The 18,315-nt window shown below is 36.6% G+C and overlaps 1 protein-coding gene across 5 annotated transcripts in view; it reads right to left on the bottom strand.

Annotated features, from left to right (window-relative positions):
- Nucleotides 1–2,027: 2,027 nt before the first annotated feature.
- The window catches only part of Znf81 (zinc finger protein 81), a 109,237-nt gene continuing 92,949 nt past the window's right edge, over nucleotides 2,028–18,315 (bottom strand). For all 5 annotated transcript variants that reach the window (XM_071606376.1, XM_071606374.1, XM_071606377.1 and 2 more), the window contains one exon: nucleotides 2,028–13,558. In XM_071606376.1, coding sequence (XP_071462477.1) covers nucleotides 11,856–13,558 — 1,703 coding nt within the window. In that variant the 3' untranslated portion in view covers nucleotides 2,028–11,855. The remainder of the gene's footprint in view (nucleotides 13,559–18,315) is intronic.

Raw genomic sequence — 18,315 nt, 5'->3', positions numbered from 1 at the left:
ATAGATCTGGAAAGCATAATGCTAAATGAAATGAGCCAGACATAGAAAGACAAATACCACATTACCTCACTCGTTTTTAATCTAAAAAAACTGAGCTCATAGAAGTAGATAGCAGAATAGTGGTTAACAGAGATTGGGGAATGTAAGGGAGAAGGGGTGATTGGGAGACATTGCTCAATGGGTACAAAATCATAGATTGGAGGAATAGTTTCTGGTGTTCTATTACACAAAAGGGTAATTATGATGAACAACATTGTACTATAGGACTTAAAATAGCTAGAAGAGAGATCTCTGAATATACTCATCATAAAGAAATGATAAATGGGGGCTGGGGCTGTAGCTCCATGGTTGAGCACTTGCCTCGCATGAGTGAGGCACTGGGTTCAATCCTCTGCACCACATAAAAATAAATAAATAAGATAAAGATAGTGTGCCCATCTAAAATAAAAAAAAATTAAAACGAAATAATAAATGTTTGAGATGATGGATAATATAAGTATCCTGAGTTGATCAATGAACAATGTATAAATGTACTAAAACATCACACTTTACCCCATAAAGATATATAATTAATATGTTAATAAAATGAATTAGACTAAAATTAAAATATTTTGCTCTTATTTAATTTAAAAGGCAAATGTGGGAGAAAATGTTTGCAAAGTATATATCCCACAAGACTTATAACTAGGATATATAAAGAATGCTTATAGAGGCCAGCTGTAGCTCAGTAATAGAGCATTTGTTTGTTTGTTTGGTTGTTTTTTTTTGTTTGTTTGTTTGTTTTTGCCTAGCATGTGTGGGGCACTGGGTTTGATCCTCAGCACAACATAAAAATAAGTTAAAAAAATAAAGGTATTGTGTCTATCTGCAACTAAAACAAATATTTTTGGAAAGGATGCTTACAGGCTGGAGATATAGTTCAGTTAGTAGAGTGCCTGCCTTGCATGCACAAGGCCCTGGGTTTAATCCCCAGCACCACCAAAAAAAAAAAAAAAAAAAAAAAGGAATGCTTACAACTCAATAAGACAACCATTTATTTATCTATCTACTTATTTATTTATTTTGGTATTAGGGATTGAAACTAAGAGTGCTTTACCACTGCTAAATTGCTTGGGGAAAGAAATGCAAGTGTCATAGAAGTTAGCATTTCAGGCTTCATGTTATATGTTTATTAATGTTTTTTATACCAGGTTATTTTTGAAATAAATGCCACATGATTCTGCTAAAAAAATAAAAAACAAATTGCTTGGGGCCTTGCTAAGTTGCTGAGACTGGCTTTGAACTTGCTATCCTCCTGCTTCGGCCTCCCCAGCTGCCAGGATTATAGGCATGTGCCACCATGCCAGTAAGACGATCCATTTTAAAAATGGACAGATAACTGGGCATGATGCTACTGCCTGTAGTTCCAGCTACTCAGGAGGCTGAGGCAGAATTACTTAAGCCCACAAGTTAAAGACCAGTGGGGTAACATAGTCTGACTCCATCTAAAAAATAGGCAAAATATTTTAGAAGATACATTAACCAAGATGACATACAGAGAGCAAATAAACACATGAAAAGACGCTCAATAACATTAGTTGTTAGAGAAGTATAAATTAAAACCAAAGTTGGACAACACTACAGTTCCACTACAATGGCTAAAATAATAATAATAACAACAACAAAAACAAAAGAATAATAATTTTATCCAGTGAGGGCAAAGATACACACCACTGAAACAGTTTTGTGTTTAAATATAAAATGGGGGGCTGGGGCTGGGGCTCAGCAGTAGCGCCATTGCCTGGCATGTGTGAAGCACTGGATTCAGTTCTCAGCACCACATATAATAAAAAATAAATAAATAAAGGTCTATCAACAACTAAAAAAACTATTAAAAAAAGAAATATAAAATGGTACTTTGGAAAACAGTTTGCAATTTCTCAAATCATTAAGTATATACCCACCACATGACCAAGCCATCCACACCTAGGCATTTATGCAACATAAATGAAAATGATAGCCAAACAGACTTGTATGAAAATGTTCATATTAATTTTATTTGTAATAGTTAGAAACAAGATAACCAATTGCCACCAATACATAAATGGATAAACAAACTTTGGTACATACATACAATGTAATACCATTTAGCAATAAAAAGCAATGAATAAGGATACAAATAACAACACAAATGAATCTCAAAATAATTATCTTGGTGAACAAAGTCAAACAAGAGTGCTTACCATATAATTTTATTTATATAAAATTACAGAAAATGCAAACTAGTCTATAATGACAGAAAATAGATCAATGGTTGCCTATGGATGGGGAAAAGGTAATAGAGAAAGAAGGACTAGATGACAAAAAGGCATAAGAAACTTGTTGCGGGAGTGGATATATTCATTTTTATTGTAGTGATGAAAGGTGCACACATCAAAACTCATCAAATTGTATACTTTAAGCAAGTGCCATTTAGTATATGCTAATTAAACCACAATGAAGCTGTAAAATATATTTCAGAGACAATGGAAAAAAACTGAAAATGAATTGGACATGAGACATTATCAAATTAGATTGATATGATATTCCAGTTTTGGGGAGAACATTATTATTTTTAGGACACGGATGCTCAATTATTTAGGGGTATAATGTTACAATGTCTACAACTTACTATTGATATTTCAGGAAAATTTTATATATACATTGTTAAACCTAGATGAAAGTTATATGGATGTTTATTATAGTTATTTTAATATTTCTACATGATTGAAAATGTACATGATTAAAATGTGAACGAAAATGCTATTAATATTGTTTTATTGCCCATCCTCTTCTTCAAATAGAGACATTATTTTTACTACCCTGGAACGTTACCAAATCTACTCTGGGAATGTCTCTAGAAATAAAAGAGACATTCTCTATCTCCACTATCTTGAAATGTAAATAAATCTGAACAAATTGGTTGTTAAAGTATAAACATTAATAACTTCATACAGAATTATCTTCTAATAGGAGGCTAGAGTCAATCACACTAATCCAAGAAGAATAATGATATGAAATGAACATGGAGTGATACAAAATAAATGTAGAAGATGACAAAGCTATCTTACATAATTGACATCCCTTTAAGAGAAAAAACTGGATCAGATAAAAAGTTATGCAAAATAAAACTTTCATGAAATTAATAACCATAATGGCTTACTATAACCCAGGTAAAATTAATACAAAAGATCAGGATTTACGGGTGTGGCGGTGCACGCTTGTATTCCCAGTGACTTTGGAGGCTGAGGCAGGAGGATTACAAGTTTGAGGCCAGCATCAGCAATTTAGCAAGACCCTGCCTCAAAATGAAAACTAAAAATGACTAGGAATGTAGCTCAGCAGTAATGTGCCTCTGGGTTAAATCCTTAGTGCAAAAAATAAATCAGGACCAAGATACGTGCTTCCATAAAACTTAATTTCAGGGCTGGGGTTGTAGCTCGGTGGTAGAGTACTTGCCTAGCATGTGTGAGATACTGAGTTCAATTCTCAGCACCACATATAAATTAAAAAAAGGTCCATCAACAACTAAAAAATATTTAAGAAAAGAACTTCAAAAATAAAAAAAATATCATATGGCAGAAAGGCACATCATATAATGTACAAGGAAAAAAAGAGCAAGTTTGTGTAAGACTTCTCACTGGCATCACTCACTTTTAGAACAACACTTATCAAGTTCAAGTTCTCAGGAAAAGAAAGTGTAACTATCAATTGGGAAAGCATAATCAATATGAATATTATGGAATAAGGTTTTTTTTCATTTTTGGTGGTGCCAAGGATTGAACCCAGGGCCTCAACCATGTTAGGGAAGCACTTTGCCACTGAGCTATATCCCTGTTGTGGAATAAGGAATTTTAAAATATTAATTAGGCCATGCACAATTTATAGGAGTATCCGGGAGTATAAAGCTAAGAAGAGGGGGCTGGGGTTGTGGCTCAGTAGTAGAACGCTCGCTTAGCATGTGTGAGGCCCTGGGTTCAATCCTCAGCACCACATATAAATAAAATAAAGGTTCATTGACAATTAAAAAAATTTTTTAAAAAAGATAAGAGGGGGGCTGGAAGGTTCTAGAAACCATTGGAATGGGTGGGATAATCAGAGCTTTCAGGAATATCTGAGGAGCTAGAACATCTAATTACTGAAGTGGGACTGTGAATGGGAAGTGATAAAATCTACAAGAAGCTGTTCCCTTTGTGGGTCTGCACCCAAGAAGGTGGTGGGCCTGGGGCCACTGTCAGCAGCATTGAGATGGAAAGAAGGGCTGGATATAGAGTGGAAGAGTGAGGAAAAAAGAAAACTTGCTGGATACCTCTGCATCTGTCCTTCAGTGTATATAATTTCAAAGACTTTTAGAGGGGAAGTTGCTCCTTCCTTTTGTCCTCCCAAGTCTCATATAAATTCTACTTCTTGCCAATCCTCATTTCTCAGTTTAACCCAGACAACACAGAGCAATCCAGCCCAATGACCTAGTATTTTTTCTACCAGAAGTCACTTTATGATGAATTCAGAAATTCCTTCAGATTTCCTCAATTGCTTTCCTTAAATTCATTTCCAAAATAGCACTCATCCAAGTCAACAATGGCGTATCTGTTACAAAATCAGCAGTTTTCCACTCTCATATAACCTGACCTCCATTCTGGACATACCCTCCATTGAAACATATCTTGGAAACACTCTTCTGTGAGCTCCTTTCTCACTTGGCATGTTTTGACCTCTCTGGGTGCTCCTTCTCATTATCTACTACAGATGGATCCATCTTGGCCTATTCCTCAAATGTTGATCATATAAGCCTTATTCTGAGGCTTGCGTTTTGCTTTTTATACTACATTTCTCTTCAGGTAGTTGGATGAGATTTAAATGTCATAGACATTCTCAAATCCCACTGCTTTCCCAAGCACAGGAAGTCGTATGGAGACCTAAGCAAGTACAGTAAAGGAGATGTATCTAATAGTCATTAAGAACCTCTTTCCATACAAAGTTCTAAGTGCCTTACACAAATAAATCCATTAACTTCTTGATATGAGTTGAATTGTGTCCTCCTAAAAAGATATGTGGAAATCATAACCCCCAGTACCTCAGAACATAACCTTATTTGGAAATTGTCTTTACAGAGGCTATCAGATTAAAAAGAAGTTATTAGGGTAGGAACTAATCTGATATACTGGTATTCTTACAAAAAAGGAAAATTTAGACACAGAGACAGATGCATGAAGACCTCAGGGAGAAATCAGCCATATCAATGGACTGATGTATCCACAAGCAAAGTAACACACAAAACAACCAGCAGTTAGAAAAGAGGCATAGAATAGTCCCTTCCCTACCATTTTCATAGGTTACAACAGGGCCCTGATGACACCTTGATTTTGTACTTCTAACCTCCAGAACTGTGTATAATAAAGTTCTGTTGGTTTAGGCCACTCTTTTCCTGGTACTTTGTAAAGCAGTCCCAGGAAAAGAGTATACTTCGTAGTGAAATCTAAGATAGGTAACTAGTGTGAACATCTTTATAGCTGAAAAAATCAGGAAAGAGAAGTTAACTAACCTGTCCGAGGTTACACAGCTAAAAATTGGTAAAGCAAGGACTGATAACTCTGGCATGAGCCTAGGCAAGCTATTTCTTCACATGTGTGTGTGTGTGTGTGTGTGTGTGTGTGTGTGTGGTGGATCAGAACCAGGGTCTCAAATATGATAGTCAAGTGCTCTACCACTGTGCTACATCCCCAGCCCAACTCCTTAATATTCTTAGTAACATTTTCCTAATGACAAAAATTTGAAGAAATTTTAATATGCAAATAATGGCATAGATTCTTGCATATCCACCCCACAAACTATCATGCAACCATTTAAAAGAGAGTTGTTGAGTAATAAAGCAAGATTCAGAGATAGTAGTATGCATTAAAGAAGAAAGCAATCCTTATATAGTTTCTATACAATTATAAGCATACTCACATATGTACATCTATACAGGTTTATTAGCAAGACTAAAACATGGAAGTGTTCATAGTAGTTGATTAGTATTGGTTATCTGTTGGGGAAGAATAGTGGAGGATAAAATTCACTGAATAGTAAATTTATCAGCTAGGTTTTTTTCTAGGTAACAAGCCACACAAACTTAGAGACTTAAAATAAACATTGTAATCCATTATTCTGTTAGTTGTCTGGGATGGGTAGAATAGATGGCAGAGCCTTCCTTGTCTGGGCCAATATATTACTAATCTATGACTATGTAACAAATCACCCTAACATTTGTCAGCTTAAAACAACATTTATTAACTCACAATTTCTGTGGGTCCCCTTCAGGTATGGCTCAGAAGTATGCCTGTGGCTGAAGATTTCTCACGAGGTTAGTAAAGCTATCGGGCTTGAAGGTCCCACCTGAAGGCAACACTGGGGAAGGATATCCTCTCAAATTCACTCACATGGGCCTTTGTAAAGGGCTACTTAATGAGATGGCAGCCGTCTTCCCCTAGGATGAGCCATCTGAGAGATTAAAGGAGCACCCAAAACAGAAGCCACAGTCTTTTTGTAACCTAATCTTGGAAGTGACATCCATTACCTCCGCCTTATTCTAGAACCAAGTCATTAAATCTAGCCCAAATCAAGGAGAGAGAATTATACAAGAGTATGAATACCAGGAGTGAGGGATCATTCAGGATCAGCTCAGAGACTGCTAACCATAGTTACCTTGATCAGAGATACCTGGCTGGGATGTCTTCATTTACATATTTGGTAGTTGAAAATCTGGTTGGTCGAGCTGCCTCAGTTGGGATGAATCATATCTGCTCCATCACTGCTCCAAGTGGTCTGTCATTTTCCAACTTCATAGTCCCTGCCTTTTCACACATGGGCTTAGGATTCCAAAGAGCAGCAAGAGTGGGCAAACTTCAATGTGCAAACACTTCTTATGAGTTCTTGTGTCATATTTGCTAATGTTCCATTATCCAAAGAAATGGACAATTCTAATAAACTGTTAAAGGCTGAGAGTGGGATAGTGAGAATATAGAACCCCTGAGAGCTGTAGACCTAAGGGCTGTTGGCTTCCACCTGCAGGCTCTTCACCACAGACCTCCACTGGGTGCTCATAAGAAACACTAGTAGTAGAGTGGGAAAATAGAGAAGGCATCCTTCCATGGGGTATGCCACTAGGGGGGATGGGTGCTGATACAAAAATGATACAAAATCCCAAGGGACCCTATTCTATCAAACAAAAACCTTAAGCCATTTAGTGCAGTGCAGCAAACCCTGTCACTCTCAGGATACAGGTGAAGATCCACTGTGACTAGAGGAAAGGAAAAGAAAAAAAAAAAAATCTACCCATGATGGAATGGGAGGAAACTATCTTGGGCCAGACAATAAAATACCTCTTACCAGTGGAAGAGGGGCAGGATCACTGGGAAAAAAAATGTTAAGACCCAGGGACACAGGACAACTTCTGTGTCCCATACCAAGTTAGCAAGAACCGAGTAACAGCAGCAGTCTAAGTGGGCACAGTGATGCACGCCTGTAATTCCAGTAATTTGGGAGGCTGAGGCAGGAGGATCATAAGTTTAAAGCTAGCCCAGGCAACAGAGAGACACTTTCTGCCCCCCACCCCCAATTAAAAGGGCTGGGGATATACCTCAAGGGTAAAGTGCCCCTGGGTTCAATCCCCAGTTCCAAACAAACAAACAAAAAACCAGAAATCAACTACTAAGAGAGAGATACAAGAATATAGAGAGACTATCACTGAGATGCAGAAACCCAGGAAAGGCCTAAAGGCAAGTACAGTCCAGGAACATTGGGAAAAATTCTCTGGAAAACCAGTGTCTACTTCAAACACAAGGTAACATTACAGGAATTTGAAGTCTATGTTACACTAAAATTCACAATAGCAACAACAAAACCAAAACCCTACCTGACCACTGACTGGATCAACTCAATGCCACCATGCTAATGCCTATCTATTAGAAGAGCAGCCATGTCTATTTCCAGGAATAAATACTTTTCATTTCAGTTTACATTGCCCTATATACAACATCCAACTTTCAGCTAAAACTTGTAGATGCAAAACAGCAATAGAAAGGAACCCACTGTCAAAAGACCGGAACTCGCTTGGCTGACTTACTGGAACTATCAGGCAGAGAACTTAAAATAAATTTGGCTAAATATATTAAAGGGTATTATAGACTGGATGTCTGTGTTCCCACAAAATTTGTATACTGAAATCCTTATCCCCAATGAGATGGTATCAGGAGGTGGGGCCATTGAGAGGTAGGTAGGTCATGAGGATGGAGGCCTCACAAATGGGATTCATGCCCTTATATAAAGGACCCCAGAGAGCTTTCTAGTGAGGATATGAAAATCAGAAGCCAAGTAAGGATACAATGAGAACCTGGTAGTCTACAATCCAGAAAAAGGTCCTCACCAGAACCTGATCATATTGGTACCTGATCTCAGACTTCTAGCCTCCAGAACTGTGAAAAATAATTTTCTGTTGTTTATAAGCCATCCAGTCTATAGTACTTTGTTACAGTAGTCCAAACTAAGGAAATAGTGGAAAATGGGAACAATGTGAATGAACAATTGGGGAAGTTTTGCAGAAATATAAATGATATAAAAGTCAAATGGAAATAGTAAATATAAAAAATAAAACATAACTGAAAAAATGCTTTCAACAGGTTCATCAGTAGACCTGACAGAGCCAGGATCTTGGGAAATCAGTGTTCTTGAAGATAGATTAACGTAAGTTATTCCAAATGAAATGCAAAGAGAAATAAAAGCTGAAAAGGACACACACATAGAGATAGGAAACATGTAACATTTTTCTAACACAGTGTATGTTCTGATGACAAATTATTCACATTATCACCCCATGCAAACCATGATCACTCCCATTCCAGGATCTCTAAATATCCCATCCCAAATCATGGTATCAGGTTTAAATCCAGGATTCCAAGTCTTCTATACCAGGTTCACATGTGGCCGAGGCTCTTTGAATACAGTTTCTCAGTTTCTTGATCCTGTGAGCTAAATGACAAGTTATTTGACATGCCTCTCTCATACACACACTTAAGATATATATGGGGAGAAAGAGACTAACTGCAATAGGTACTCCCATTCAGCCAGGAGAGCAGTAAGAGGCATGTGTCAGTCACTGTTCCATAACAATTCTGAAATACCACAGAGAAAATGTCAGGTCCCCTTGCTCCAGGGGCAGATAGTGTTTTTTGATTAGGGCAAGTTTTTCCTGGAAATGGCTTTCCAGTCCATTTTAATACACTGTTCTTGGGCCTTTCCTCTGAGACATCCTTCAGTTCCCATAAGAAATGGTCCATACTTGTAGCTGAGTAACATTGTTGTCTTGCATCCAGTTCACAGAAGTTAGGGAGGAATTTCCAGAGGCCATTTTTCATTTTTAATTGTTTCAGTTCCTTTAAGGCCAGTATGGAGGTAGTTCCACAGGTAAAACTCAACTAAAAACTATGAGTTTCCTATGAATATGTTCAGGTCAACTCTATGCCCCAAATGCCACATCAACAATTCTTTTTTGAGAAGCCTCTTTCTACTTAGAGCAGTGTCAGGCTACTGTGGAATCATGTCACCAAGATTTTTAGACACCCATTATTTCACTGAGAGGGTTTTCCAAGCACCAATAAAATATAATATTTCAAACATTGTAATAAAGGGTTTTACAGACATACCCATGACTTGATATTTACCCTACAGCCATTTTGTATCTTGAGAATATTTTCATGGCTAAAGAGCTAAAGTTATTTCCCAAAACTGCTGCTTGCCAGGGGAACAAGTATTTCTTTAATTCATTTCTCTCATTCTGTACCTTATCATATGTGGTTAAAAGCAGCAAACTGACAGCCATATTCCATGGCAAATCTCTTAGTCAGATCCACAAGTTCATTTGGTACCTTCTCTATAGTCCCACAGAGCATGGTGATGATTTGCTATTTTTTCCTTTCTAATAGGTTGTCATTTTCCCAGATTTTGCAAACAGATTTCCTCATTATTCTCCAGTCTCTATTAGCTTCTCAGGCCCAAAGCCAATGCCATATTATATTTGGGTATAATACAATTCACACACATATACTTTTAAGTATTATTTAGAATTTGATATGCAACAAACTACCCCAAAATATAGCTGCCTAAAACAATGATCACTTATTTAACTCAGAATTCTGCAGGTTGGCTGGTATAACTGACATGGCAATTTTGGGCTGGGCTGGTTTGGCTGGGGACATAGACTTAGGATGGACTCATTCCCAAGCCCATAGGTAAATTGATCTATGGGGCATCGGCTAAGCTGGCTCACCTCTGTTCTATGTGGCTTCTCATCCCACAGTAGGGCATCTGTGCTTCTTAACATTGAGATCTCAGGATTCCAAAGAGCAGCACAAAAGGGTAAGCCTCAAGGCAGGCTTTCACACTTCTCCAGCCTCTTCTTGAATCTCTTTGCTAATGTCCATTGGCCAAAGCAAATCACATGGCCAAGTTGAAAGTCAAGGAGCAACGGCAGATAAGAAGTACTCTGTGTTAGCTTTTTGTTGCTATAAACAAAATACCTGACAAAACCAATCTAAAGGAGGAAAAGTTTACTTCCGGCTCATGGTTTCCAAGGTTCTGTCCGTGGTCAGCCACTTCCATCACTCTGGGCCTGTGGTGAGGTGTAGCATAATGACTAAAGAGTGCCCTGGAGGAAAGCTTTTAGCTCATAGTGACCAGGAAGCAGAGAGAAAGGGGGGAAGGGGCTGCAGGGAAGACGAACTTTCCAGGTCATACCCCCAGTGACCCACCTCTTTGAGCCATGCCCTACCTACATACAGCTATCACCCAGTTAGTCCATTCAAACTAGGATGGGCTGGTCAGGTTATAGCTCTGATAATCTAATCATTTCACCTCTGAACATTCTTGCAGTTAACACAGGGGCTTTTAGGGGATACTTCATATCCAAGCTATAACATACTTAATAAGAGAAACAACAAGGTACCATTGCAAAAGGGGCCATGCATAAATGGATGGGAGGAATCTGTGGCTATTTTGCATTGTATACAATGAAAGAAGAATACTATGTCATGGAAAACAGTATGAAAACAGTATATGTTCATATAAAATTATATCTGCAGATGTGCGTATATAAAAAGCCAAAATAACTTTAAACTTATGAATTCATCTGATAGATATGTTCAATAACAAACATTTGATAAACATTCTAAATTTTAAAAAAGAATTTCAATTCAATTATGCAATATGTTATGCAATATTTTACCACAAACAGCGAAAAGAACTGAAGAGGTCTGCACAACGAATACATTATTTTCTTGTTAAACTGCTTACTATAACATAGAAAACATGACTGTCATTTCTATAAATTTGCATCCTCCAACCTATAAAGCATTTGGTAATAATTTGCCTCATGATACTTTCTATAGGAAGGATTTTCCTAATGTACCAAACTGATAGCATTCTCAATGTTAATTCTATTGTATTTTGTGAGGCTGTGTAAATGTTAAATTCACCCCCCACCCTTTTTAAATATCTTTTAGTTGTCAATGGACCTTTATTTTGTTTATTTGTATGTGGTGCTGAGGATCAAACCCTGCGCCTCACACATGCTAGGCAAGCGCTGTGTCACTGAGTCACAACCCCAGCCCCCAAATTCCCCTTTCTTCAATGTATTCTTATAGGGTCTCTTCTAATTTTTTTTTCATCTCAGGTGAGATAGCCTGATGAATGCTTTTTTTAATACAGTGTACTCATACAAGGTCTGTCTTAGATGAATTTTATAATACATGAGTAGACCTGACTTCTACGGTAAGGCTCTCTCATTTTTAAGAAACAGGGTTATTTCATGTATGAATATTGCGATGCATACTAAGAACGGATTTCTGGGTGAAGCCCTTTCCACAGTCATTGCATTTATAGGGTTTATCTCCAGTATGAATTGTCTGATGTTTATTGAAATTTGACCTGTCAGTGAAGGCCTTCCCACACTCTGCACATATGTACGGTTTCTCTCCCGTGTGAATTCGCTGATGTACTTTGAGATGTGGTTTCTTGGAGAAGGATTTCTCACAGTGAGGACATTTATAAGGCTTCTCTGTAGTATGAATTCTCTGATGTGTAATTAACTCTGACTTCTGGATGAAGGCTCGTCCACAATCAGCACAAACATAGGGTTTTTCTCCTGTATGAATGGTCTGGTGTTTATTGAAATTTGACCTGTCAGTGAAGGCCTTCCCGCATTCAGCACATATATAAGACTTCTCTCCAGTATGAGACTTCTGGTGAGTATTGAGATTTGACCTGTTGGTGAAGGCCTTCCCACATTCATTGCATATATAGGGTTTTTCTCCTGTGTGAATTCGCTTATGCATCTGGAGTTGGGACTTAGAAGGAAAAGATTTCCCACAATCACTGCATTCATAAGGCTTCTCTCCGGTATGAATTCTTTGATGTGCAATCAAGTGGGCCTTCTGGATGAAAGCCTGTCCACATTCAGTGCATATATAGGATCTCTCTCCTGTGTGAATTCTCTGATGCATCCTGAGTGTTGACTTCTGGGTGAAGGCTTTTCCACACTCACTACATTTGTGATGTCTCTCTCCAGTATGGATTTTCTGATGTATATTGAGTGCTGAGTTCAGGGAAAAGCCTTTCCCACATTCACTGCATTCGTAGAGTTTTTCTCCAGTATGAGTTGTCTGATGCCTGAGTAGAGATGACAGCTGGAAAAATGACTTTCCACATTCAGTGCATTTATAGGGTTTCTCTCTAGTATGACTTTTCTCATGCATCATTAATTCTGAATTCTGGAGGAAAGCCTTTCCACATTGAGAACATATGTATAGTTTTTCATTTCTATGAACTCTCAGATATATACTGAGTAGTGGCTTCTGTGTAAATGCATTTACACATTTGTTAAGTTCATGAGGTTTTTCCACAGTATGAATTTTTGGAGGTGCAAAGAGATACGACTTTTGGGTGAAGATCTTTCCAAATTCAGCACATGTGCTTGCTTTCTCCCCAACAGGCAATTTCAGATTTTGACTGAGTGCATGTTTGAGGACTTTTTCACACTGATCACTTTCGCAGAACTTCACTCCCATATGTGAATTGTCATGGTTAGTAAAGGAAGTGTTCTGGGTGAAAACTTGACCATGACTAACAATTTTATCAAAGTTCTTTGTTGTATTGTTTTTATTATGAATATGTAAGTCCATATTATGCCTAAAACGTTTTTCAAATGAGTCATGTTTATGGGGTCTTTTCTGTGAAGGAATGAGATTTGGGCTTGGATGTACACAACTTCCAATGTCTGTATATTCATAATCCCATTCTGTGTTCAATATTTTCTTATTGATAAAATCAGTGTGATTCAAAGGGCTGTTCTGTTTTTCCTGGCATATTTTTATCTGTTCAGCATCTTGCCACAGTTCTTCTAAAACGGAATACAGTGAATCATCTCTTGTATCTTTATCCTCTATTTCACTATGAAATGTAGTTTTTGCAGAAGTACTTTTTTTTGAGTTCTTAATTCCAAACTTCCCACCTAAAGACAAAGAAAAATGAAAAGTGACATGAAGAATAGATAGCAGAAGATTAAAGGATACACACAATCTTATCCAAATTAAACCCATGGGAATATGATGATGATACCATGAAATACATATATAGCAATTATTATATACCAACTTCTTATGTGACACAATATTCCAGGTCCTATTCTAATACATACATACGAATACATTTAATCCTTTAAAACACTCTATAAGGTATTGACCATTATCATTCACCTTTTATAGATAATAGAAATGAAGCACATAATGGTCATATAATTTGCAGTAAAACACTGCTCTTAAATATTGGAGATTCAAGTTCAATCTAAGCAGTCTAACCCTATTTTGGTAGGAAGCTTGGCTATCAAATAGGATGGACAGAAGATTTATAAGACAAGGACTTTAAGGGAAAATATCTGTGGAGAGACTATGCAGAGAGAAGGTGAATCAGAGTCTTAGTCTTCATTAGCTTGCAATTATAAATCCTCACTAGTCTCAATACTATATCTTGCTATTATCAGCAAAAAACACAAATTAATATGATAGAAAAGAACTTACTGATGTCCACAGGAAAAATATTGTGTTCATTACCATTATAATCAATACAAACAAAATGATTATCTACACTCCCATTTTCTATGCAGGTGAAACTGTTTTCTTGGACTTATGATATATATATATATATATATATATATATATATATATATATATATATATATATTTTGTGTGTGTGTGTGTGTGTGTGTGTGTGTGTGTGTAGAGAGAGGTTAGGCTCTCTGTGATAAAGACTGAAAGTTGCCCAGTAGAGTGTTTCCTCATCTTTGGCAATAACAGAATAGTAGTCAAGAAAATGGCTGCCCAGTCACTTAACATTTCTCAGCTTCCCTTGAAAATTGGTATGGCTATGTGACAGTGCTCTCATGAATGGAATGTGGGAGAAATGATGGGTGCCAATTGCAAACTAGAGCATTGAGATGGTAGGCAAATTTTCTCCACATCTGCTTCTACCTTCTTGCTTGCTAAAACCTGGATACCTCAGCAACACAGATTCAAACACACAGATTTCAAAAACATAAACAAGAAGAAGAAAAGATAGGAAAAGGTAAATTAATGTACTACAAGGAGCCTGGATTCCTGAATAAATATGAGCAATGAGATTTCCTATAAGTGTGAAATAAATTATTTATTTTTATGTTCTTATCGGCACCCCCTCAATCTATTGTGAGTCAGCATCCACATATCAAAGAGAACATTTGGTGTTTGGTTTTTTGGGGATTGGATTATTTCACTTAGCTCTCATGAGTTTTGATGTGTCATATTTTCATTCTGCTCAAAACATTTTCTTATTCATTTGTAATTTCTTCTTTGACTTACACACTATTGAGATAGCTGTTTCTTACTTTCTAAACATTCATAGACTTTCTACTTGTCTTTCTGTTCATATTTTTAATTCAACAGTACTTGAAGAACACAGTAGTATGTAATTTTAATCCTTTGAAATTTGTTATAACTAGCTTTATGTCTCCAAATAGTCTATTTTGGTGAGTATGCCATGTACCTTTGAAAATAAATGTGTATTCTATAGTTGTTGGATATAGTAACCAACATAATATGATAGGGATTTTCATGTTCAAATCTTCAACCTCTTTGCAGATTATTTTTTATTTTAAGACAGGGTCTTTCTAAGTTGCTGAGGTCTTCACTAAGTTGCTGAGGCTGGCCTTTAATTTGTGATCCTCCTGCCTTAGCTTCCCAACTCACTGGGATTACAGATGTGCATCACAGTGCCTGGCCAGATTCTTTTGTCTACTTGTTCCAACAGTTATAGAAATAGAAACGCTAAAATCTCTAAAAGTGATTGTGCAATTTTCTAGTTGATAGTACTATCAATGTTTGCTCTATATATTTAGAGATTATATTATTAAGTGCATAAAAATTAGGTTTCTAATATATGACTGTAAAAATTTATCAACTGTAGAGAAAGAGGAAGCATCACTAAAGATATAACTGATATTAAAATTAGAATAAAAGTGTATTCTGAAAAAAGTTAATGCCCTAAATTTACAACTTAGTTGAAATGCATAAATTCTTTGGAAGAGTAACTTGTTAAAACAAAAAAGAAGTAGAAAATCTGAGTATCCCTATAAAAAAGAAACTGAATTTAAAATTAATGATAGCCCCACAAAGAAATTTTCAAATAATCCAGATGAGTCCATTGGTGAATTCTATCACATATTTAAGGAAAAATATAAGATTTAAGGCATTCTCACATAAAATCACAACAAGAGGAGTAAACAATGAAAAAATCTACCAAGTATAGCAATTTCAAACAAAATCTTTCAGAAAACAGAGCAAGCATGAAATGTACCAACTTATCTTATGAGACTACCATTAACAATATCAAAATCAAAGATATTATAAGGGAAATTTCCCCCAAATCTAAACACCAATGTCTCATAAACATGGAGATTAAGATCTTTACCAAATACTGCTAATTCAATAAAGGCATACATAAAGATGATAATATGCCAAAATCAAGTAATTTTTATTCCAGGAATACACAGTTAGTTTAACACCTGAAAAAAATCAATGAGATTTACCACATTAGTGGAAATAAAAGTTCACCTCAACATATGTAGAAGTAGCATTTGGAAATTCAACATCCATTCATGTTAAAGATTTTCTTTGAACTAGAAGTAGATAGAAATTGTCACAAATTAATAAAGGCCATCTAAGAAAAACCACAGATATACTTAATGGTGAAAGACTAAAAGTTATTGCCTTTAGACTGGAAATAAAATAAAAATAAAGGGCTTATATATTAATAAGATAATGATAGGAAGACAAGATAATGTACATAGAAAATTTTGGTTATTTGCCAAAAGACCTACTAGAATTAATAAGCAAATTTAGTAAAGTCTCAGAATACAATGTACAAGAATCAGTCATAAGATTCTAGTATGGAGAAGTAAGTTCCTTAAGAAAGATACCTCTGTGTTCATTAAACATATTTTCTATAAAAACAAAACCAACCAACAAACAAATATCAAAAGCAAGAAGACTTTGGGGGGGGGGTCCAAAGATACATGAAGTTATCAGCACAGAGTTCCCTCTTCTTCTGGTTTATGTTCAAAGTAGCTGCACTTTTAGCAGCAATGTGAACCAGTTCAAATTCCCATAAAATCTTGTCATCCTGTTGCCAGAGGAAACAGGGGAGGAAGGCTGGGGTGCCCAGGGCCACTACAGATTAAGAGGGCAACCTCAAAAGAAAGAACAAAAAGAAAATGAATGCCAAATTCTCTGTGTACACTTTGCATGTGTCTCTGGCTGACCACTCCAATCTGCATGGTGGGGCAAACTAAAAGCTGCTGAACTAAAAGCTGAGTTGCTACCCACATTCCATGAGACAACATTTCCAGGTTGAGTGTAGCCTAGTTAATTGTCTGTTATGATAAGAACATTAACACTGGGTTCAGGTTGTAGTTCAGTGGCAGAATGCTTGCCTAGCACATGTGAGGCACTGGGCTCAATCCTCAGCACCATATAAAAGTAAATAAATAAGCTAGGCACAGTGGCGCATGCCTGTAATCCCAGCAACTCGGGAGGCTCAGGCAGGAGGATCATGGGTTCAAACACAGCCTCAGCAACTTAGCAAGAGCCTAAGCAACTCAGTAAGACCCTGTCTCTGATAAAATATAAATGAGGGGGCTGGGAATGTGGCTTGGTTGGTAAGCGCCCCTGAGTTCAATCCCTGGCACAAAAATAAATAAACAAACAAACAAATATTTCTTCTTCTGTGGGGGAAAAAATCTCCTCAGAATAATATAAAAGAATAAAGCTTTACTTTATTATAAAATAACATTGATAATATTTGGGACACAATCCCAAACTACTACATCCATATACAATAGGTGAGAAAAATATTCTTTTGATAACTTCCCAGTGTCTTCAGTAGTTTGTTTTAAAATATTTTCTATAGTTAACAGTTATTATCAGTTAGATGGGTTGGTCCAATAAAAAACAATTCAGTAATACTAGAACTTGAATTGTTGTATATGGTATGAGCCATGGATCAAAGTATTATTTTTTCCATTAATACTGATATCCATTTGTTCCGGCACAATTTACTGAAAAGACTTTCATTTCTCCCTTTGAAATGCATTGGCAGCTTTGTCAAAAATCAGTTGTATATGTTTGGGTCTAATTTTAGACTTTCTTCCGATCTCTTTACATATCTGTCTATCCTTATACCAATACCATATGGCCTGGATTATTGTTGCTTTACAGTAAATCTTTTTCTTTTTAAGTAAATCTTAACATTAGATATTGTCTATCTTCCATACTTTTTCTTCATTCTCAAGGCTCTGTTGGGTATTCTAGATCTTTTGCATATCCATATAAATTTTTAAATCTTCTTGCCATTTTTTACCCCAAAATTACACATAGCTGCTTGAACAAGTAGAAGACAAATCAGTAAGTGTTGGGTTAAATACCAATCTGTACCTAGGAAAGCTCGCAACCTAGCCTATCTATTCCCCCTGCTTGTAGGCACAGTGTGGCCCTCCACTGTATCCCAGCCCACTGCCACTGAGGAGTAAGAAATACAATGTCCAAAACTTCTCTCTTGAGTTCTCCAAGTTCTTCCTTCGGAATTGGTAAACAGTACTAGGGAATTTCCAGCCCCGGGGTGGAACAATTGGCATAGTTGGCAGGACCCCAAAGGGGAACATGTTGAGTTGACTCTGGAATT

This window comes from Marmota flaviventris, chromosome X (assembly GCF_047511675.1).
Source record: "Marmota flaviventris isolate mMarFla1 chromosome X, mMarFla1.hap1, whole genome shotgun sequence".
Taxonomy (NCBI): domain Eukaryota; kingdom Metazoa; phylum Chordata; class Mammalia; order Rodentia; family Sciuridae; genus Marmota; species Marmota flaviventris.
The sequence above is the reverse complement of the archived record's forward strand: the minus strand, read 5'-3'. Positions and strand labels throughout refer to the sequence as shown.